Genomic DNA, 24,682 nt, shown 5'->3' with positions numbered 1-24,682 from the left:
AACTAAATCTTAAATATTCGTTGCACAAAATATTTGGCAGCTCGAAAGAGCACCGTTGAAATTAAAGTAAAGGCTAAAGTGTCAAACAGGCAGCAGAGCATTTAAAATAAATGCCTTTATCACCTGGAGACTTGAGTATCCCAACATTCTAAAGTCACCTGTTAGTATTTTGCTGGACTGTAGAGATGAGGACAACTCCCTGCTGGGGGCCCGATCTTTGCTGGTTGAACTGATTCTGGTTGCTGTAGGAATTAGGAATGTTTGATCCTCTGGATATCAGGTATGGGCAAGAAGAGACTTAGTTAGAATAACAGCAAAATACTGCGGATGCTGGAAATCTGAAACAAAAACAAAAAAAACTGGAAAAGCTCAGCAGGTCTGACAGCATCTGCGGAGAGGGACACAGAGTTAACGTTTCGAGTCCGTATGACTCTTCATCGGAACGGAATTACTTGGAATGTTTGGAATCCTCCCCAGTAAAGAATAGTCACTTGGGTAAGTCACTGGAAAGTTACAGAGGCTTCACTTGATTATCTAGAAAGGTTAAGTAGTTTAATACGTGAGGTAGACTCTGTAATGAGATAATGGAAGTCTTCACGGTCCAAGCACTGTTTTCCTGCTCTGTGCTTTCTGATGTCCTCGTGCGCTAAATGTCACTTCCTTATAAAATGTAAACACAGCAAAAGCAATGGCCAGAATGTTCTGGGCCCATTGTTGACAGGCTGTGAGAGGGGAAGGCATCGGGCGCTCCTTGCCATCCTCCTGCTGCCATGCCATTTCGCCATTGGCAGGAAAAGTGGCAAACGAACCACCTGCCAGGGGATTAATGAAGGCCCCGAAATAGCATCTACCCACCTCCGTGAGACCACCAGGTAAATCCTGATGGCTTCCCAGCAGACTTTGGGGCTGGGCCTTTTTTTTTGCGTGCTCTTTGACTCACTGAGGGGCACCCCCAGTGCCAATGGCTACCGCCCCCCACAGCAAAGGTGCCACCAGTCCTCAGTGGCGCCCCCCCCCGCCCCACCCCCGGACACAGTAAATTGCTGGGGCCAACCTGACTGGCCCTGGTGCTCCCAGACCCCAGCTACCTGAGTTTGAGGGCACCCCCAATACCCCCTCATCCTCCAAGCGCAGCTCCAGCAATGGCCACAGTTCCCGGTGGCGCTGCTGGGCTACCAGCCCTCTGATTGGCTGGCTGGGTGTGAGCCGCCATCATTAATCGGGCAGCAGCCACTTCATTAGCTTGGTTGCTGCCAGCAAGATGCTGCCCAGGGTCCTGCTGCCCACTGAAGTAGTGTCACAACAACCCCACTCCCCCACCTCCACAAAATCCTGCTGTATAGTCCTTTCTCATTGAAGTGAAGCTAAAATGTTCCTGCATTGATTCAATCAGTGTAATAGTGATCATCACAGACCAGGAACATCCCCAGAGTCAATTCTCCGCTGAGCTTCAGTGATGAGCAGAAACTCCATAATTGGCTTCAAACTGAGGAGTGGGGGGGGATCTATGGAAGAATCCTGCATTTTAATCTCCACCCAGTGAACCTGTTAGAAAATAACATATGAACTCTGGGAGAGAGAATGAGCAGACTCATCCTCTTCTTATTGTGTCCACCGACAGTCTATACATGGCCCAGCCAGAACTGGACACATTTTTGCACCTCGTTGTTGAATTTGGCAAGATCTGCAACAGTGCAGGGTTCCTCTAGCGATAGGCATTGCAGGAGATGTTGCATAGTCTGTGGCTCAGTTCCACATTCACAAGTTGTCGGGCTGGTTGTATATCCCCATTTGCTTAGTGACACCTTTGACCGACCTACACCAGTCCTAAGTCTGTTAAGGCACTTCCAGGTTGCCCGGTTGCAATTAGCTCCTGGAGGAAGGCTTTCATCCGGTAGAATTTCCATCGCTGGGGGTTGTTCGAGACTGGCGAGCCGGTCTTTCCACAAGGCGATGCGGGCTTCAGATGGGGTTGATTGTAATGGAACAACACTGTTCATGAAGCTCTTCCTTGACTTTAGGCGGCTGGGTGTAGGTGTATGACCATGTAGAGGGTGCCTCTCATCTGATGTTTGCTGGAGTCGCTCTTTCTTACTGGCTACCGTTCTTCTTATATCAGGGGGAGCAATACCCGCCAGGATGTATAGGCTGTTGGTGTTTGTTGGTTTTAAACAACCTGTGATAAGTCGGCAGCTTGCATTCAGAATGGCATCCATCTTCTTAGCACCAGTAGATCTTTCCCATGCAGGACAGGCATACTCGGCAGTGGAATAGCAAAGAGCAAGTGCACTGGTTCGCAATGTTTTCCAGCTTGCTCCCCATTTTGTGTTAGTGAGCTTATTCAGGATGTTGTTTCGTGCGCTCACTTTTGCCTTTGTCTTTTCGATGTGGTTCTTGAAGGTGAGGCATCTGTCAAGGGCAATGCGTCAGTGTTGCTCCACACCAGGCTACTTTAAGCTGGCGTTTGGCTTCACGGTTTCTGAGGTGGAATGCACAAACTTGGGTCTTTGATGGGTTTGTGCGAAGGTGGTTTTCTTCATAGTAGGATGTTAGTCCCTCCAAGGCCTCAGAAAGCGTTTTCTCCACGGTGTTAAAATCAGTGCTTTGGGCAGTGACACATAAGTCATCAGCAGATATAAAACGGTGTGTGACACCGTCTATAGGTTGGTCATTTGTGTAGATGTTGTACAGCAGCGGTGCAAGCACGCTTCCCTGAGGAAGACCATTCTTCTGAATACACCACCTGCTGTGCTTCCCACTGAGTTGAACATCGACCTGGCGATTCTGAAGCATGCTTTCTAACAGCTCTGTTAAGTGAATATCTTTTGTCATCTCTAGGATCTTGCAGAGGAGACGTCTATGGTTCATTGTATCATAAGATGAGAACATACCAATTAGGAGCAGGAGTGGGCCATTCGGCCCCTCGAGCCTGCACTATCATAAGATAAAATCATGGCTAATCTGATCTTGGCCTTAACTCCACATTCCTGTCTGTCCCCTATAACCCTTGACTCCCTTGTCTATCAAAAGTCTGTCTCACTCAGCCTTGAATATATTCAATAACCCAACCTCCACTGCTCTCTGGGGAAGAGAATCCTAAATGCTAAAGATCCTCTGAGAGACTAAATTCCTCCTCTTCTCCGTCTTAAATGGGAGACTCCTTATTTTTAAACTGTGCCCCTGTGATACCCCTTGATGCAACTGTCTGCCAGCAATCACCACCTTTTGTCCTTCAATGTGGAGAATTGTCAGGAATTAATTGTCAGGCTTAGTTTTCCTCCCCAATTGTAATAAGAAAAATTATATCTGAAGCTGATCATCAGTAATGGTCTTCTGTGTCTGAATGCAGTGATATAGGCTATACTGCCATTCACTGGGAAGAGGGAGTGGAAATATTGCTTCTATGTACATGGAAGGATGGTTGGAGTGCACATGTAAACATCCTTGGCAACCATTTTGCATGTTGTTGTGGGAGCATTAGAAACACAATTCTAAAGGTCTCTGTTTCAAACATAACGCTTTTAGCAAAATATTCATCCCTGCTCACTTGCTGGTCTCTTGACCTCAATGGGAGACGAGATTCACATTTATTTGCTGCAAATGCTTTTCTTCAATCACACGTACAGGAAATGTAAGAAATAGGAACCGGACGGAGTAAAGCATATGGCCCATCAAGCCTGCTCTGCCATTCAGTATGGTCATAGCTGATCTTCTGCCTCAGCTCACTCCCCAGATCCCTTCATTCCCTGTGGGACCGAAAATCTATCCATCTCAGCCTTAGATGCATTCAAGGATGGAGCATCCACAACCCTCTGGGGTCCACTGTGGATTTCCTGATGACAAGTAAGGAAAATAAACTGTCAGCATCTCCCACTCCATTTTGTTTTGGCAGCAAACCTTCCATAACCTCCCCCCTGCAATGGAAGGTCTTAATGTCTTGGTTAATGGTGGGGCAGGTTCATTAACTAGTGACCCATAGCATCCCCTGTTACGAGTTCACAGACTGCAGTGTGTCTAGTGTAGCGTCTTTATTGAACTGAATGTATTATGGCTGCCCCCAGACATTCCCGCATGATAGAGGTCACATGAATGTGGCAAGGCAGGTAGGATATTTAGTAATGATTGCATTTCAAACCCAAACATCCCCCTTTCCATAATGAACAACAGACAAATTTGCATGCACTACCTCTGTAACTGAGAATTACCCAAGTTACTCACTACACCACAACAGTTCTCAAGCATTAACAAACTGTTCGTTATTCTGGTCAGTCTCTGCACATGCATTGCATACATAATCATTAAATCGTGGAGGTCTCTTAATAGTACATGTGTGCGTTGTCATTGGCTGTTCATCTGGATGATGTTCCTTCTCTGGGGAGTGTCGTTTAGCTGTTCTTGTTCCATTTCTGCTGTTGGGGACTGGTGGTCCTCCAGCAGCGTTGGTTGTTCTGTATTCTGTGTAACTGGTGAGATCCCATCTTCCTGATCGGCTGCCTGCAGTGAAAGAACAGCTTCTCTGGTTGTGCGTGTGATGCCTGCGATTGCAGTTGTTCACATCCACACCGCGTATGGTCGAGGTGACAGCCTCTCTTACACATGTCCCAAGCTGCCATGTGGGCTGAATTCTTTTGAGAGCATTGAAGCTTTGTACCGTGACTGGCTCTCCAATGCTCAGCTCCGGCAATGGCTTGGCAGTTTTGTCAAAGTGAGATTTGGCTTTCTGCCGTTTCACCTTGACTTTTTCACCCAATGCCTGTTACTACTCCTGGCTTCAGTAGCTTTTTGGCTATTGGAAGAGCAGTTTGTGTGCAGCGAGACTGGACTACTTTCCATGCCATTGGTCGGTGTGTTTCTCCTCTCGAGAATTGCCTTGTATACATCTGTGCTAGATTTGTGCAATTTCTTGATGAATCCTTTGGCGATTTTCTCTGCCGCTTCAGCCTTTCCATTTGAGACGATGTGCAGTGTTGAATTTCCCAATCCTGTGTGAAGCGGCAGAATTCTTCAGTCGTGAACTGAGGGCCATTGACATTCATAACAATGTCTGGAACGCTGTAATGGCTGAAGTGTGCCTCGAAGCATTAAACTGTCTCTGCTGTCGTCATTGATGTCGGCTGGTCTACCTCCCAGTAGACAGAATAGTAGTCGACAGTGACAAGATAATCAGTGCCTACTATAGTGAAGAGATCCACTCCCAGCTTCATCCATATAGATAAAAACAAAAAACTGCGGATGCTGGAAATCCAAAACAAAAACAGAATTACCTGGAAAAACTCAGCAGGTCTGGCAGCATCGGCGGAGAAGAGCACAGTTGACGTTTCGAGTTCTGTTGAAGGGTCACGAGGACTCGAAATGTCAACTGTGCTCTTCTCCGCCAATGCTGTCAGACCTGCTGAGTTTTTCCAGATATTTCTGTTTTTGTTTTGCGTGTCCTGCTATCCATTCTTAATTAGCACATTCTTTTAGATAATATCACCACCTTCAACACCTCTTTGCTCTTTTGTCTGTGACATCTTTTGGTTATCTCCTCCTATCACTGCTTGCTTGTCCCAACAACCCACCCCCCCTTCTCCCCCCCACCCTCCACTCCCCCAAACCAGCTTATATTTCACCCCTTTCCTATTTCTACTTAGTTCTGTTGAAGGGTCATGAGGACTCGAAACGTCAACTTTGCTCTTCTCCACCGATGCTGCCAGACCTGCTGAGTTTTTCCAGGTATTTTTATTTTTCCTAGCTTCACCCATGGTCTGCCTGGAGTGTCATTGCATCATCAGTGGTTCTCCAGCTTGTTTAGCTTGGTGCCCACTACAAGCACCGCACTGGCCGATGTGGTCTTTAATTTCATTGCTCATGTTTGGTCAGTAGAGCACTTCTCTTGCCTTTCTCAGGCTTGATTTAATTCCTCGATGGCTTGCATGGACGTGCTTCAGCATCTCTCCTCTCATCTCCGTAGGGATGATGACTCTATTTCCTTTGTACAAGAACCCGGCTCAGGCTGTCAGTTCATCTCAGTGAGCTCAATGGGCTCTTGTGGCCACAGGTGTGACCTTGATGCTTTCAGGCCATCCTCTCATCATTACTGCTTGGAACACTTGGAGAGTTGCATCGTGCTGGGTAGTTCGCTTGATTTGAGCAAGGCGCTTGTCTTGTCAGATGCAATGTCTCTGCTGCATTGACGACTTCCAGAGCATGTCAAGCTGCTGCTTCACGTTGAATCTGAAAGATTTCACATGATCAACTTTCTTCATGGGGAGCGCTGCTCCCGACAGCGTGTCAGCGATGTACATCTGTGTAAGTCACATCCAGATGATATCTCTGTAACCAAAGTAACACTCCTTGCAGACACTTTGGAGCAGATAGTAACGGTTTGAGAAAAATGGTTTGAAGGGCCTGCGGTCAGACTCCACTGTGACTTTCTCTCTCCCAAGCAGGTATTGATGAAAATGCTCACAAGCAAAAACAATAACCAGACACTCTTTCTCGATCTGAGCATAGCGTCATTCCGTTTGCATTCGTGCCTTGGATGTAAATGCCATCAGTTGTCCTTGCTGTATTAGGGTTGCTCCAAGACCTGTCTTGCTGGCGTCACACTGCAAGGTGACTTCATCATTGACATCCCAGTACTTCAGCACTGGCATTGTCATCATTAGTTGTTTGATTTTAGTGAACGCTGTTTCTTGTTTTGTGCTCCAATAACCACTGCACCTCTTTGGCAGTGAGCTTTCATAGTGGTTCACACTCCAGCGACAAATTAGGCAAATAATTTGCTAAATAGTTCACAAATCCAACAAATCATTGCACTGCTTTTACATCTGTTGGTCGCTGCTACAGCTCTCACCTTGTCGGGATCCGGACAAAGACTTTTTGCTGTCAGTATATGACCTATGTACTTGACTTCAGTCATCTTCAATTGTCATTTTTTCTTGCTCAGCTTCAGGTTCATCTGGTGAGCTCTCTCCAGCAGTCGTATTAAATTCTGATTGTGGTCCCGCTATGGCTTCTTCCATTATGTCCCCACATCCATAGACTAGTAGATTATCCACCGTGGTTTCCACCCCAGGAAGATCACTGACTATCTCATGCTGTTTGTGTTGATACTATTCTGAGACTGTGGAGATGCCAAATGAGATATGCAACCATCTGTCCCTCCCAAACAGCGTCCAGAATGTAGTGAGAAAGCTGCTTATCTCATGCAGCTTCACTTGCCAGTAACTAGTCTTCACTTCTAGGGTAGTAAAGATCTTTGCCTTGGAAAGTTGTGGCAAAATTCCTTTGGTGGTTGGCATGGGGCAGTGAGTCTCTTCAGCGCTTTATTTAGATCCTTTGGGTCTGAGCATACTCGCTGCTTTCCAGGTTGTTTCACCATTACCATGCTGCTAATCTTTCTGCACTTTCCCGATTACTCCCTCCTTTTCCAGCTCTTCTATCTTGTCTCTTAGGCTGGATTTGAGGGCAGCTGGAACGTTTCTCAGCAGATGCTGAATTCACCTTACACACTCATCTACTTTGAGCTGATATTCTCCAGGTAGACGCCCCAACCCTGTAAACACATCCTTGTACCTCTCTAGGATCTGTTTGTCAGTCAGTGGTTTTGCGTACTGCGACACATTGTGAGTCTTTGTTGGCACGTTCAGAGCTACCGGTCCAAGCTTTAGACTTGCTGCAGCAGAGATGAGTGGCTGTTGCGTCCCATCTATGATCTGGAACTCGAGATCTTCCTTCCTGCTGTTGCATTGGGCTCTCCGACTAATTTGTCCTCTCGGTATGAGTGTCGTGCCGCCATATAGCCTCAACCTCACGTTCGAATGCTTCAGTTTTGGATCACCATATTGAGACAGACCTGTGAAGATCATGATGTTGCATCAGTGTCTATCTGACACTGCTTGTTCACTTGATGCTCTCCTTCTGCAGTCATCACTCTAACAGCCTTCTCACTTATAGACTTGGTGGAACGAACCTGTTGTGTGGTGTGCAGTCCTTCATCAGACTCTTCGGCTGATACCTCTCCAGTGGCCATCTGTATGGGCTTGTTTTGCTCCTTTCTAGCCAAACACTTGTGTGCAAAATGATTTGGTTTCTTGCAGTTAAAACACTGCTTTCCCCACGCTGGATAATCCTTCTTTTCCTGTATGTGATGTCCTCCGCAGTACTTGCAACCTCTCCACTGTCTGTGATTGCTCTGCTCTTTCGGTCTGGAACGTGTCTCAGTGTAAAGCACCTCTGGGCCTGCTCTGCCACACCTGCTTGAGCTGATGTTTTACAGCCTCCGCATTTTTACACATGGCCGTCGCTTTCTTGAGAGTAAGTTTCTCCACTCTCAGTTGACTTGTTCTCAGTCACATACTGATCAAAGGACTCTCTTTTCACCTTGAGCCCTAATGTTGAACATGTACTGTTCATAAGTTACATTCACTTGGGGTTCAAAGCACACCCCCGAGGCTTTCAAAACCTCTGCCATCTGTTTTTCTCTGTTCTTCGGATAGATTTAGGGTGGAATACAATTTGTAGCAGACCCTCCCCAGCAGTGTTAAAAGTGTGGCTAATTGTATCAGCTCTGGCTTGTTAATTAAATCTGTTGCAGTCTCGCAGTTTTGCCATTGCAAGTGGAAAAGTTGCCAGTTGTGCCGCATATTGCCTCTCATTTTGACAGGAGCTGGGAGTGGAAAATTTACAGCCGTTTTTGCCTCTCCCTGTATTTTACTTGCAGTCTTCAGTGTGCGTTAGCTTTCCCTTGTCTGTAGTTGTTTTTTTCAGCAGCTTTTAGCAGGTCGGAATGTTTCAGTGTTCCTCTTTCAGTAGCTGCGGCTTCTCTTCCATATTTTCGAAACTCCACTCCTGACACCGTGTAACAAGTTCACAGACTACAGTGTGTCTAGCGTAGCGTCCTTATTGAACTGAATGTATCATGGCTGCCCCCAGACATTCCCGCATGGTGGAGGTCACATGACTCTGGCACGCCCGGCAGGACACTTAGCAATGATTGCATTTCAAAACTGAAACATTTCCCCCTCTGTGCAATGGGAGGATTCAGGTGCTGTCATTCTTGGGGGCATTTTGACTGACCTTCTTAGGAATTTTCAGAAGCACGCATGGATTCTTTCTCAGGTAATTGAAACGCTGAGTGCTTGCCTAAGACTAAGAATGTCAAAGATCCAGCCTGAAATTACTTTACCACACCGTTTGATTGTTGAAAAGGCTGATTTTATTTTAATAATTCGCTGTGGTCTCATCTGTTGTATTTTAACTGTCACCTTTACGAAGGAATACTTCTTAAATAACACGCAATGCATCTTATTATTTAGTTGCAATCTGATGGAAGTTTCATTTCCCTCACAATTGCCTCAGAAACTGTCACCATTTCAGAGTGGTTTTTTGGCAGACTTACAAATCTGACGACATTCTCTAAAGGATTCTTTGATGTGGTTTGTAGAAAGGCTCTGCTTTTAAAATTAAAGCGTTACTCTCGGATAAAATCCCAACAACGCTCTTATCAAATACACGTTCAAGGGTGGGGGGGGAAAAAACTGCATCTCTAATTTCTAAAAGAATCTCAGTGGCAAATCTCCTCACCGCCATAGCTGTGCTTCCAAGGTGAAGTCTTGGAAACACGAGAGTAATTGGCTTAGGTATAGGCTGGAGGAGCCACACCCACGCCAATCCCCTGGAAGCAGTGAGAAGCCCCTGTGTGATGGGAGGATCTGTTGTTGGTCGATTGGCTTCGCTTGCTATTTGATGGAAAAGGGGAAGGGTTACCGATTCGCCTGTTACTGTCCTTGCTAGACAAGTAGAGAAGAAGAAGGTGTTTGAAGTACGTCCTGGTAGACGAGTTGTAAGAGACAGAAGTGCGAGTGATGCACCTGTAAGAAGCCCTGGTGACAAGCGGTGCATGTGCTGTTGGTGAATCTCTGCAGTTCCCAGGAGACTGTTGCAAGGGAGGATATTTGAATTGATAACATTCCGGTGCAGTACTGGAGGGAGTGCCACACTGTTGCAGGCGCCGTCTTTCGGATGAGATGTTAAACCAGGTGGACGTTAACGATCCCACGGCACTATTTTGATCTAGGGCGGGGAGACCCCTCCACCTCCTGCCCCGGTATGCTGGCCGATATTTATCCCATAGCCAGCGCCAGCAAAACAGAGTATATGACCATTTATCGCATTGCTGTTCATGGGATCTTGCTGTGTGAAAATTGGCTGCCATGTTTACTACATTACGAAAGTGACTACGCTTCAAACCACATCATTGGCAGTAAAACCTTGGGACGTTTTGCTACGTTAAGGGTGCTGTGTAAATGTGGGTTGTTGTTGTAAAGTGCCTCGCTGCATGCTGAGGTGGCGAAAGGCCTATCTAAATGCAAATTCTTTCTCTCTATAATGTTAGTGGTGAAGCGGGACAGTTTGAGCAGGCCTGTAGTTGTGTTGTTAGTTTAATTGGGAAGTGGTTGGTGTCCTGGTAATATCGAACGCATTGGTTCACAAAATGCAACTCGAAAACACGCTGGTTCTTCCTCGATTGGTCCTTAACTGTGATTTGTCCATGTGACATGTCCCATGACCAAACTGTCCAGAGTCGGTCAGCCTGTGGGGAACAATCACTGATCAACAACGAAAGAAATTCTTGCTGCTTTCTGCCTGACAGTCAGACCAGCAGTAATACTGACAAAGGTGTCTTTTTTTAATTTGTTCACAGGATGTGGGCTTCGCTGGCCGGGCCCAGCATTTATTGCCCATCCCTAGTTGCCCCTTGAGAAGGTGGTGGTGAGCTGCCTCCTTGAACCGCTGCAGTCCCTGTGGTGTAGGTACACCCACAGTGCTGTTAGGGAGGGGGTTCCAGGATTTTAGATCCAGAGACAGTGAAGGTGCCTAGGTCAATGCCGGGTGGTCTGTCCAGTTTCATTCCTTTTTAATTACTTTGTAGCCGTTTGATACAACTGAGCGGCTTGCTAGGCCATTTAAGAGTCAACCACATTGCTTTGGGTCTGGAGTCACATGTAGGCCAGACCACTGGCAAATTTCCTTCCCTAAAGGGCATTGGTGAACCAGATTGTGGGGTGGTGGGGGTGGTTTAACAATCAACAATAGTTTCATGGTCATCATTTGACTTCTAATTCCAGATTTTTATTGAATTCCAATTTCACCATCTGCTGTGGTGGGATTGGAACCCGGGTCCCCAGAGCATTACCCTGGGTAATACCACTACACCATCGCCTCCCCCTGACCTCACCCTCTTGACTGGGTAATAGTTTGAATATCAGGAAACCTTAAAGGAAAGGGGGAAAATAAAATGCCTTAATGGGAATAAAAGGGTGTTTCCGAATACCAGTGTTACTTACAGTGTTCTGGACTTAGCTTTGTGTAATGTCAGCGTTAACTAGCCAGGCAGATTATCCCGAAACCCTCTCCGGCCCAGAACTCCTGAACTTCAGAAGCTGTGCTCCACATCACAGTGAAAATTGTCAATAACAATGGCACTGGGACTATCGTCAGGAGAAGGCTGGTAGGCTCAGTGCTAATTTAAACCTGCTTCCCCAATATGCAGTTTTGAATGTTGCTACATACATATTCCAGACCTACGAGCTGTAAGAGGGGTTTCACAGTATGAAGATCGATAAGGCTCCAAGGTGCCCTTTCTCGTTGTTAATTTCTCTGAGAAAAAGATACAGATCAATACTCAACAAGCAAAACCTGGAAGCAAATATGGTAAATGCGTGTCAGTGATTCCCTTAATATTGGACTGAAGCTTTCATTTTTCATGCAGTACTAATTATAGACCATCTGAACAGACGCTTAGCAAAACGTGGTTTACTTAATGACCACTTCTCTCATTATGTCATCGCCTGTGGGTACAGGTTTTGGGCTGCAGAACGGTGGTCAATGCGATTGACCTGCTATGAGGTATATCATGCCTTCTGGGTAAGTTGTCCCAAACATTAAATTCAACAAGAAGCCAGATCATTAGCAGAAATAAAAATACCTGGAAAAACTCAGCAGGTCTGGCAGCATCTGCGGAGAGGAACACAGTAAACGTTTCGAGTCCGAATGACCCTTCAACCGAACTAAGTAAAAATAGAAAAGAGGTGAAATATAAGCTGGTTTAAGGGGGGGTGGGACAAGTAGAGCTGGATAAAGGGCCAGTGATAGGTGGAGATAACCAATAGATGTCACAGACAAAAGGACAAAGAGGTGTTGAAGGTGGTGATATTATCTAAGGAATGTGCTAATTAAGGGTAGAAAACAGGACAAGCAAGGTACAGATAGCCCTAGTGGGGGTGGGGCGGGGTGAAGGAATCTGAGGTTTCATCACATGTGTTGCCCCCCACACCCCAGCCATTAGTCGGCCAACACATCCATCCCTGTGACGTACGGCCTTCCTAACACTAATTGGAAAGCAAAAAGACTCATTACCCGATTGGATGATGCTTGAGTGTGAGCTAAGCGGCCTTTTTCTCCCAGTTCCAATATTCTTATATCTGGTAAAGAAAAAAAGCCCCAAAGAAAATGACAAAAAAAAAACCCCAATCTTTTTTAACGTGCCGATGATTTCTCTCCAGGATTTCACACAGTCGTGTCCTGGAACTTCACCTTCAACTCCCGGAAACTCCAGGCCAATCCTGGAGGGTTGGCAACCCTAAATGAGGCCCTTCAGGTGGGATAAGCTGCAAGGTATACGGTGCCTTGTTACGTCCTGAGGAGGTTTCATAGCCAAATTAGTTAGCATTTTCCAAGCTGGTAAATATGTGGCAGACAGTTGCGGGCGGCAAGGCCCCATTAAAACGAGCAGAAAATGAGTTGTTAACCAGGCAATTTTGTGGTGTTCACTGAGAGAGGAGTCCTGACCAGGTTACCAGACTGCTCTTCCTCAAAGAGCACACTTTACCAAAACAACAGCATACCTTGCATTACGGCACTCTCTCAGCGCCACAGGACCACCCGGAACTAGATTAAGCACGCAGGCCCTGACAGGGGGCTTCCAACCAATGACTTTCTCTCTCTCTCTGAGGTAAAATTGCTCCCCAGCGTTACCTAGGGAGTTAGGTTGACGATTATAAACGTTGGAGTGGATTATGGGCGCTGGTCACTGTGAAACATTGCAGCTGACTTGATTAGAGAAATGTCAGTTTCACAACCACATCGGACGTTCCAGTTGGAATTCAAGCATTTTAAGGAAGTTTCTGGGCGCAGGAGAAGAATTCCGGGCCAGAGTTTTGTAACAGCCAGTGTACTTTCGTAATGGAGGGTGCTCTGTTTGTCGAATGTATGTGCTCTCGGACAGAAGCCAAGTAATGCAACAGCACCTGTAATCTATAATGAAGCTGAGTAATTGAGCATTCTGCGTTGTAAAGTTCAGCTAAATGGTGACTTGTTTCCCTGATTTTCGAGCACAAGGAGTTTAATTTAAATAAAAACAGTAACCCATGTGCAGTGGCCCAGATTTTGAGTTAAGAGTAACAGTGTCGGCTGTCAGCAACCATCCTTCCATATTCAGTCTTTCCACAGACCCTAGATTTTCTGTGAAGCTCACCACACCATTGCCTAAATTGCTGTTCAAATCCTTGAGCAGCTGTAAGCGTAATGAGCGGTGAGTGCTGTTTGTTTTGGTCTCTGACTCCTGAATCTCTTTACCGCTCTGCTGGTTTTTTTTAACATTTATTTGTTCACGGGATGTGGGCATCACGGGCAAGGCCAGCATTTGTTGCAATTGTCCCTTGAGCTGAGTGGCTTGGCTCGACCATTCCAGAGGGCAGTCAAGAGTTGACCGCGTTGCTGTGGGTCAGGAGTCACATGTAGGTCAGACCAACTAAAGGACGGCAGATTTCCTTCCCTAAAGGACATTAGTGAACCAGAGGGGTTTCTTAACAACAATTGATGATAGTTTCATGGTCACTGTTACTAGCTTTCAATTCCAGATTTTATGAATTGAATTTAAATTCCACCAGCTGCCATGAGTGAGATTTGAACTTATGTCCCCAGAGCAATGCCTGGGCCTCTGGACTATTAGTCCAATGACGTTACCACGACACCCCCACCACCTCCCCCTAATGTTTTTCCCATGTGATGAATGGGCAAAGCTTTACACAGGAAATAAATAACCCCAGCTTCAGAGAACAACAAAACATTGAAATAAACCTAAAACCCAATATTCTATTCACTGTATTTCCCTCCCGAACCTTCTATCTGATTGGCACAGTTAGGACGTCACAACAGCGTAAGTGTGGAAGACAGTGAGGACATCCAGAGAACACCGTTCCTCGAAACAGTTAAGTGGGCAGCAGAATGGTGGAATAACACTTGTTCCGTGACCCCTGCGGCTTCTAATTTAGAATATGGGTAGAAGGTTTTGCAGGTGCACAGTCTCACTGAGGGTAAGGCCCTACGAGAGGTGAATAGTGGCACCCAGTTTGTCCGTCCAGCCCACCAGGCATCAGAGTGCAAATCCATACGGCCTGGGGTATCAGGAACTAATTCAGTAAGATTCCCTGAACGTACAAAATTTGATGCCAGTGTCATGGGAATGGGACAAGGCAAGCTCTTTGTAAAAGCGAGGTTGTGAAATATTACCATGGTGATGTTGCCGAGTTCTGTTTTGCCTCCAGCCCACATTTAGCTCGGAGTGTTGATGCTGTCACTAGGTATACAAGGTGAAATACAGTTGCGTTCCAGAGTACAGTCATCCATCACCTGGACAAACAGAATCGATCAATAAATACAATGTCCCCATGCTTCAAATTGGTTTCAAACTGCACTGCAATGCTTTTGACTGACTTGGGCAGCTATTCTGTAATGAAGCTAACAATGAGTGTATTTTACAATGAAGTGACATAGCTGAAGAAATCCCAAATACCGAGAGGAATACTTAAACACTCTCCCAATCCTCTTGGTAAGACAAACTCCTCAGTGCAGGAAAAACCAATAACAAGTGAAATTTGCTGCCTAGAGGAGTGCTAACTGCCTTATAATTGTGTGTATGAGGGAATAGATAGAGCAGCTGCCTAGTAACACGTCTGCCAGATGTATCTTTGAAGATTCAACATGTTTAAGGTCAAAAATTCCTTTACCAACAAAGGACTGTCAACACCATTATTTAGTTCTATAAGTTTTGAATAGCCTGTTCCAAATGTTATTTAGTTTCGTACCATCTGTCAACATTTAAATTCTTCTCTCTGGTTTTGTTCATCGAGTTCCCAGTTATTCTTTCCTTACTTTGGTTCTGTATGAATAAGTTTGACTGTAAAATCCACTATTGATGCTTTCTATCTACAGGATACCTGGGAGAGGCAGTGGCATAGCCACTGGACTAGTATTCCAGAGACCCAGGGTAATGCTCTGGGGACCTGGGATTTGATGTGGGTGCCACTGGCTAGGCCCATCCCTAATTGCCCTTGTTCAGAGGGCATTTAAGAATCAGTCATATGTAGGCCAGACCAGGTAAGGACGGCAGATTTCCTTCCCAACTTCTAATTCCAGATTTTTATTGAATTCTAACTCCACCATCTGCTGTGGTGGGATTTGAACCCAGGCCCCCAGAGAATTACCCTGGGTCTCTGGATTACAGTGACAATACCACTAGCTCCCATATGGGCCTTTATGATATATTAGAGCTGATTGTCAGTGTTACTTGTTTGAAGCAACTGCTTTATTGTGCCCCTGGCTGGTCCAACACCCTCTGTCCAGTTGAGCTCATCCAAAACTCTGAACCTAACTGGCATCAAGTCCCACCAACCCATCAGCCCTATTCCCATTGGCCTACATTGGTTCCTTGATTTCAAAATTCCTGGTCTCCATGGCCTTACCCCTCCCTATCTCTGTAATCTCCTCCAACACGACAATTCCCCAAGATTCTGTGCTCTTCCAACTCGGGCCTCCTGCACCTCCCTGACTTTCACCCGCTCCAACACTGGCCACCAGGCCTCCAGAATTTTAAACCCTGAGCTCTGGAATTCCCTCCCTAAACCTCCCCAACTTTGGAGGCCTGATCGTTAACTCACTCAAAATCCATTCCCTTACACCGTGTTAAAACCAGCTCCTCCAACTCTCTACCTGTCTCTCCTCATTTAAGTCTCTCCTTAAAACCTACCCCTTTGACCGAGACTATGGTCCTTTGCACGAACATCTGTTATTTTGTGGCTTGGTGTCAAATTTTGTTTCACCTTGAAACATTGGACTCAGTTACAGGTGCTATATAAATGGAAATTGTTGCCCATAAGATTGATTGAAATTATATTCTGCTTCGGAATCGTAAATGACGAGCCAACTCAAATGTAATCGCTCAGAATACGTGACCAATTCTTATCTCTCCTTTTTTTTTCCATGTTTCTTAGCTGAAAAGGCAAACGATGACTTCTTTGCCAAGCGACAGCATTTTGCCGAAATGGCGGCGAAAGGGACCCTACCACTGCACCCGGTGCAGATGCCGATGGACCATGAGGATCCTGTTCACAGCTCGGACACCTACAACCCCAAGCTCACTGGGCAGAGGAACAAAATGACCAAGATGCACACACATCCACTGGCCTTCGATGCAGACTACAAAACCTGGGACACAAACGACACGACCATCCGGCGGCAAGCCTACGCCAACAAGAGGCCCTGCACCGTGGGCCCTCTGGCTGAGAAAGCCAGTCCTCAGCCGCAGCATTACATGGCACAGCAGCCGTACTTTGTAACCAACAGCAAAACAGAAGTGACAGTGTGATGACGTTCATCGGTTGTTTTTTTTTTAAAAAAAAACAAAAAGAGGAGGCTGTCATTCCAAGAACTACCTGACTGCAGGACTGAACCATTTTGGGAACGGACTCACGTTGTTGGCGAATGCAATTTGGGCTATGGAACTAAAGTCTGAAAAAATGAGCAATACACACCGAAGGTTTAATAACGATGGACTTTGTGTTCATGTTTCAAAAAAAAACCCACAGGACAAAAAAAACACAAAAAAAATGCGACATTCTTTAAAAAAAAAACAAATAACCGGTATTTCATTTTGCAGGAACACGATTCGGTTTTCAGTCATTGAAGGATCTCGAGACAAGGAATCACTTTGTGTGAATGGTTAAGACGATGGGGAGCATGTTTTCCGTAGTTTTATAACTTCCTCGAACGCATTTGGCAAAGGAAGCGCGTGGATAAGGCAGCCTTGAACGGCGCGCTACCGGTCAGCTTGGTGACCCGTCAGCTGCCCTTCATCTCACCCAGGGGAGCCTGGGTGACGCGGGTTGTGCCTTCACGACGGTCAACAACGCAGTTCACTTAGGGGATGGTTGGTAGTCCCACGTTCTCTCCTCCATCCCCTCTTCCAACCTCTGTCGGTGTTGCATTCCGTACTCTTGCTACAGGAAAGCGCTCAAACGAGGCCAATAAGACGAGACATGGGCGCCGCCACCCCCCCACCCCCACCATATCTGCGAAGTAGATCTCATTGGACATTTTCCTCTCAATCGATTGATGCGACAGTCCCTCAGAGGCTCCTGAGGGTGGAAAGCAGAAAATAAAAGAGGGGAAGGGAGTTGACATTCACAGCATTTTATCTGAAAGGAATCAGAAACCCTGTTTGCCTCTTACCGCCAGTTTTTCTATTGAGTCTGGAGGAAACAAATGCATTTTTTTTCTTATTACTGATCTCACATTTGGTCTCCACAAGCGGTTAATGGTAATCTTCAGTACTGGGAACAAGTTGTGTTCATTTTGCACCTCATGTACTATAGGTGGGTTGAATAGGATTTTCTGTATCCAACTGCTTACTGGATATGCTGTGATTCCTTCTGAATCAGAATCTGAAACAGAAAATGGGGCTAAGACAGCTTTGTGTACAGTTCAGGAATCTGTGCACTGATGAATTAAGCTTATTTATCATCAAACCTTAGCATGAAATTTTAAATCCCATTATGTATGAAATATATAGTCTTTTCTATTTTATTACTCACATAACCAGTTATACTCATTGGCCCCCTGTGGAATGACTTTTAGACTACAATTTTTTAATAGCAGCAAAAAAAAAATACATTTTAATTCCTTTTCAATATAGTGTCTATGTAACACGTATTCCAGGCTTTAGCACCTCATGACTGAATGTAATCCCCCCCCCGCCCTATAAATCCTTCTCTGCAATCTGCTGCCTCGTGAAACTGCCTCAGATGAAAGGTCAGGCCTGCAGCACTCTGGAGGGAGCAGAGTTTTATACCAGCCTCCCGCAGTTGGGCGGCAAAGGTGGGACTGGCGTTTCATTCCCGCGTTTTGACGGCCGCCGTGCGACCGTGTGCAAAGCGGCGCCGAAGCCGGGGAACAGATCGAGAGCCAGAGGGCACAGCGTTAGACTGTTTCGCAACCGACGCCAACGCGAGGTGAGAGAGTAGCTTCTTCGCGCAGAGGGGTTTGGAAGGGCACTGCCTGGAATCTGTGGTGGAGGCAGGCTCAACCGAGGCGCTGAAGAGGGGCATGGGATGATTGTTTAAATGGGAACGATGGGCAGGGTTACGGGTGGGAGGAAAAAGCAGGGGATTGGCACTAAAGTCAAAATGCTCAGAGAGCCAGTGCAGACACGATGGGCCGAATGGCCTCCTTTGACACTATGTAACAATTCTGTGACTCAGTGAAAACCCCACTGAAGTGGCTTTTGTTAATGCAGGGGCTGGTTTCAGGCAGTGGGGTGGTGGGGGAGGGTGCGAGGTTGCCAGTGCTGCTTCTCTCTCTTGTGAGCAGTTCTCCCATCAATTAGCAGAGAAATTTCAGCATGAGCATCGAATGGGGATGACGTGGGCACTGTACCTACCCAGCCTGGCATTTGGGATGCCCCGAACCACTTTCATTTTAACATTTCACCGGCTTGCTGTGGGGAAAATCGGTGTGTAATGGGCCCCATGTCCCTGGGTGGAGGGGAGGGGCCATGTTTGTGAGGGGCAAACAGTGAGTAATGGGTCCAGTGTCCCTGATTGGCAGGGGAGAGGAGGGGCCATGTTTGTGAAGGGCAAACAGTGTGTAATGGGTCCAGTGTCCCTGATTGGTGGGGGAGAGGGGCCATGTTTGTGAGGGGCAAACAGAGTGTAATGGGTCCAGTGTCCCTGATTGGTGGGGGAGAGGGGCCATGTTTGTGAGGGGCAAACAGAGTGTAATGGGTCCAGTGTCCCTGATTGGTGGGGGAGGGGAGGGGCCATGTTTGTGAGGGGCAAACAGTGTGTAATGGGTCCAGACTTCTTGGGTGTGGGGTGGAGAAGGGAGTAATGTTTATGAGGGGAAAACAGTGTTCCTGGGTGGAGGTGTAGGCGGGGGGGGACTATGTTTGTGAGGGGCAAACAGTGTGTATAACAGATGCAACATCCCTAGGGGGTTGGAGGGTTAGGCAGCATTGGAGAATGGGCCAGCCAATCATCTTAGCAGAGCCACTTAGTTCTATCAAAACAGGGAGGTGACCTTTTCAGGCCGGTCGGGGGTGTTCAACAATTGCTCATCTTGCCAGTGATGCCCACATCCCAAGGTTATTGTTATTTAAAGAAAAGTGGGAGGGAACAAAGCAGTGGGAGGTAATTAGACCATTGCCCACCAGCCCAGAAGATGGAGGTTCCAAACATGAGCGAGCGCACCGAGATCAGAGTTATCTGAGGAGTACAGCATCTCATCAGCTGAGCTGCACACAGTCTGTGGCTGCAACATTTTCCCTGTATTATTGTCTTTACTGTGATAAGAACAGGAGCTAGAGTAGGTAGGCCATACAGTCCCTCAAGGTATTCGATAAGATCATGGCTGATCTGTGATCGCAACTCCATTTTCCTGGCTGACCCCCCATATCCCTCGATTCCCTGAGACCTCAAAATCTGTCGGCCTCAGACACCAGTCTACTCAACCACTCAGCACTCGCAGCCCTCTGGGCTAGAGAATTCTGAGGATTCACGGCTTTCTGCTTGAAGAAATTTCTCCTCATCTCAGGCCTGAATGCTGACCCTAAGACCACACTCCCCCTGGAATAAAAACCAAAAGTGTTGGAAAAACTCAGCAGGTCTGGCAGCATCGGTGGAGAGAGAAACAGAGTTAATGTTTCACCCCCCCTATTGGGGTTCCAGAAGAAGAGTTGTATTGGACTTGAAACAGTAACTCTGTTTCTCTCCCCAATGCTGCCAGACCCGCTGAGTTTTTCCAGCATTTTTGGTTTTGATTACAGATTTCCAGCATCCTCAGTATTTTGCTTTTATCACTCTCCCTCCAGACTCCAGTTCAGAGGAGGAAACAGTCTCCCAGCATCGGCCCTGTTGAACCCTCTCAGAATTTAGATATTTCAATGAGATCACCACTTATTCTTCTAAACTCCAAACTATCATGAGTGCTATAGGCTCATTCCACACAACCTCTCCTCATCGGAAAACCCCAGAAATAAATCTAGTGTCCAAACAACACAATACCCTCAACGACTCTGTCATTCTAGTAGTGATGCACGCATTCCCATCAATCGTAATAAGATAATTTTTAGCAGACAGGTAGCATTCAAACCTGGTACCACATTAGACAGTTCTACTGAGAGTATTCACAGGAGCGCTGACTGCTCCAATGATCTTTGTCTCATTTCTTCACAGCACACTTGACTCAACCTTATTTCCTTTGCCATTTGCTTTTCTCCTTTGCTTGTTCTGTTTCTCTACAAACCTTTGCTTGTTTTGGGGGCTATTTTAACATCACAGCCCACTTAACTATCGACTCTCCTTGAGAATTGATCATTTGGGGGGTTGGGATTTACAACTGCCTGGACCCAGAATCACTTGAACATCGCTTAGACTATTTAACATCTCTCTTAAACATATAACTAATGGCAGCAGATCAACTTGACCAAGTAGTATTAACTGTAGCTGGACCAACATTGACACGCATGGCACTGCATACAAACACACGTGTGAGCATACAAACATATGAATTATGAGCAAGAGGCCATTTAGCCCCTCAAGCCTGCTCCCTCATTTTGATAAGATCATGACTGATCTGCTGGGTGCCGCCAACTCTACTTTCCTGCCTGTACCCCCTGTACCCTTTGCCTCCCTTGTCAATTAAGAATCTATCCAACGCAGCCTTAAAGATATTCAGTGACCCTGATATGGAAACATGGAGATTTTACTGCAGCAGAGTTGAAGTGGCGTTTGTGCCTTGCTAACAGCAGAAGCACTCGGGGTTGGTGTTTGTACAGTGCAGGTTGAGATAGGGCTGGTGCAAGGTCCTCTGTGGTTCTCCTCTGAAGCTGTTACAAAGGGCTTGTTATAAATAATGTTAGAGGAGACGGTGTTCATTACAATGTATTTTATTATTTATTATGATCTGAGGAATGATGGGAGGAAGTGGGCACTCCTTCTAATCAACATCATCTTTTATTTGTTAGCGAGAAAATTGCACAGCTGTTCCAGGTGTTTGGACTGGCGCCCATCAGCTTCTCTCACCCAGTTTTCCATTAACTCCAACAAGAAGCCAGCGCATGTCGCGTATAGTAGTTTGAATAATCACCAAGTGATAGTTAAACACCAGCTGGGGGTGGGGGGATATCTGTCTGCTTGCTGCTCTCACTGTAAATGCAAAACATGTATCGGGGGCACAGCTTTCACTCCGCAGATGTGGCTAGCTCAGATTGAAAGACACAAGAATGTCAAAGGTTAGCAGTCTCTTTAATTCTGCAAAAGGAACAATTTGGTTTAGCGTACAGGAATTTCACTTGTGCTCTGTACATAGGATCCGAGGACATTAAATACTCAAGGAGCAGAATGCAGCCATCTGTTGTCCCAGAACGCTCTAGTACCTTGTTGCCCAGCTATTTGTGTTATTCAAGCATCATTGACATTTCCACACACCTGCTTTATGCTGAGTGTAAGTCTAATGTGGGTATTAACATTGTGGTATTGCTGGATACTTTATACAACACACTCGATGTAACAGAGCTTTGCTGAGTGCTTTCTCCTACTATGTGCATAAAATATTAAGGAGAGTTTGCTGTGCATTTGTGCAAATCTTTTGTTTTCCGTAAGTTCCCTCGAAACTGCACCTCCATCTCTCACAGAAACAGTTCCACAACCCACCGATTCAGAATGTACCTAGACCTCCCTGGGGTGAGGGGTGTTTGCTGTTCCAATGCAACGCTCTGGTCGTGAGCTGGAACTGAAGACATATATATATACAGACCACTCCCCAATACAGGCAGTTGCCATACTAACCTACCCCTTCGGCGTGCCAATGTGCTTAAACCACCATCTTGTGCTCAATTATAGTTAGTGCTTGATGGCCATAAAGAAACTGTCTGGCTTATTAAGAGTTAACGAAACTATTTTTTAAATTCTGGCGCACAATGTATCTTCCTTATGGCCGGGTGACCATTTGCCAAGGTTTTCCCAGCTTCAGTGAAACGTGAGAGGGGGATAGTGGGATCTTACCGAGCAAGGCTTCCATAGGCAATTGACGTTGGTGTTGGAATCAATTCAAGGGGCGAGACATCCCAAGATATAAGGAAAACCTGTTAAAAGGCCCTGATTATGATGCTGCTGAGAGACATGAACCAGTCAGACCCTAGATTTACTGTATTAGGGTTGATCTCAAACAGAACAGCAGTGAAGAAACTGCTGCTCCTTATTTTGGCCGTTACAGATGATACGTTCAGGGTACCCACTGTGCAATGGCCACTCTGCTGTAGAGCATGAATGTGGGACTCGGATAAGATAGAGCCAGTCTTGCTTTGGACAGGTAAACAGTCTGCGGGTCATTGTTCATACCTGGAGATGAATATGGGGCCTGCAGGTGCCCCTGGACCCATCCCAAACCAGCTCAGCATGAATCAGCACCCTCAGGAAGGGAGGGCACATGGTTTGTGGGAAGGGCTGCAGCTTATTCTTTCGGGCTAACCACAGCAGCCTCAATTCGAGCCAGTTGTGCGTCCCTTAGCTTGGCAGAGTAGACGTTAGTACATTGTGATAGCTCTGGACAATGGAATATACAACGGTCAAAGTCCCTCACTTTCCATCTGCTGAAGCTATGGTCCTGGTCCAGCCGCTTAATTCTGTGGTAAAGTCACTATCGTCAGAAAGGAGAAACACAGCAGCCGATTTTGAACAGGACAAAATGTTGAGCAGGATTCAATTCTATTGGCCAAGATGCTTATAACCAGAGCCCAAAATAACTTGTTCTATTATGATTGAAGTAAAATGATTCTCTTTCCATTTAAAGAGATTCCAGAAGGGTATCTGTATATAAAGAATATAAGATATTTTAAATTAACGTTTGAGATGGGTTAAGTGTTGGGGGCGGATGGAATTCGCCTCGGAATCACCAGCGCTGTGAGAGACGACCGCCCTAGCACTTATCAACTAATTCATCAACTAATTACAGGGAGCACTCAATAGATAACATTGTGTGTGCCAGGTTGTCGATGACTGCTATTAGCGTTACCTGAGCATCGATGCTAATGGGAATGAGAACATTTTGGATTTTATTTCAATTCCCCACCCCACCCCATCTGTGATTGAATGTAGCTGCAGCTCAGGAGATCTCTTGCATGGTGGTAGATTTCTTTCTGTTAAGAGAAAGGAAGGTGATGAGGTTTTTTTTAAATTAATGACGGCGTGTCTTAAATCAATTTTACAGGAGCGAATGCACAATGATAAGCAATCAGAAGAAAAACAGACTAAGAGCTATAGGGAGCAAATGAGAGGGTCCTTCAACAATTGGTCTTGGTCTTCACTTTGGAATTATTATCTCAATGCTGAGCTGAACATAGCATAACTGAGATAAAAAAACTATTTTAAATCGAGACAGATTATTGGATTTTTTTTAATGAGCTTGAAGTAAAGTTCTGCAATCTGCTCATTTATTTAAGTCTGGGGTATAGGTTGTGGTCAGAAAGACGAGCTTTCTAGTTAGTCCATCTAATTAAGGGAGGGGGATGGTGCTGAGCACAGGTTTAAATCAAATCTCTTTGGTCAGCTTTCGAAATTCTGTTTCCTTTGACACTATCCAAGTCTGCACATTTTCTGTTGCATGACCTTTCCAAGAGGCAAATGACTATCTTGATGAAGTCATTCCTGACACACACACAGACACACACACACAAAAAAGACCAATTAGGAAAGCGTGTGAAATCACAGGCCGGTTCGTAATCGTATAAACCTTTCTATACACTGAACTTTGTAGCTTTTTTTTGTTTTATTTTGTTGCTAAAATGTTGCTGATATCCTCCAATATCCACAACAGCTCTTCAATCCTGTAGCTCGGTGAGTGGGGCAAGTGTACACGATTCCCATTCGGAGGCTTTCAATTCCCTTTGTAACATTGTTGACCAACATTTTGACCTGTGTGATCCTTTGTCAAGTGAAAGAAACCTGAAGGATTTATTTACGACAGTAACAAATATCTTATGTCATACAGTTTTGAAATAACTTAAGTGTATATGCATAATTATTTTGGTACGTGTATTGTCTTGTGAACTGCTGTCAATGGGCTTGTAAAATATATAATTTATGATGTTTTGGTTCAAATACTTCTGGTTCTGTTTCTACTGAATGTTAAAATTATGTTTGTAAAGAAACCTTGCAATGTATTTATTGAATTAAAATTCAAAATTTCTTACTTGGCAATAAAACTTATACAACTATTTTAAGTCTTTATTAGGATTTATTTACTCACTTTTGTCGGAGAACATTTTCTTTCAAGTGGGACTAATCAATACTCAATTAGTTCC

General features: G+C 45.6%; 1 protein-coding gene across 1 annotated transcript in view; it reads left to right on the top strand.

Moving 5' to 3' along the window:
• The window catches only part of shisa9a (shisa family member 9a), a 314,843-nt gene extending 296,860 nt beyond the window's left edge, over positions 1 to 17,983 (top strand). Inside the window, exon 4 of the mRNA XM_078559129.1 lies at positions 16,320 to 17,983. Within this exon, the coding sequence (XP_078415255.1) occupies positions 16,320 to 16,693 (374 nt within the window). The 3' untranslated portion in view covers positions 16,694 to 17,983. The remainder of the gene's footprint in view (positions 1 to 16,319) is intronic.
• The last annotated feature ends 6,699 nt before the right edge of the window (positions 17,984 to 24,682 follow it).

The sequence above is a fragment of the Cetorhinus maximus genome, chromosome 15, assembly GCF_964194155.1.
Source record: "Cetorhinus maximus chromosome 15, sCetMax3.hap1.1, whole genome shotgun sequence".
Lineage (NCBI taxonomy): Eukaryota > Metazoa > Chordata > Chondrichthyes > Lamniformes > Cetorhinidae > Cetorhinus > Cetorhinus maximus.
The sequence above is the reverse complement of the archived record's forward strand: the minus strand, read 5'-3'. Positions and strand labels throughout refer to the sequence as shown.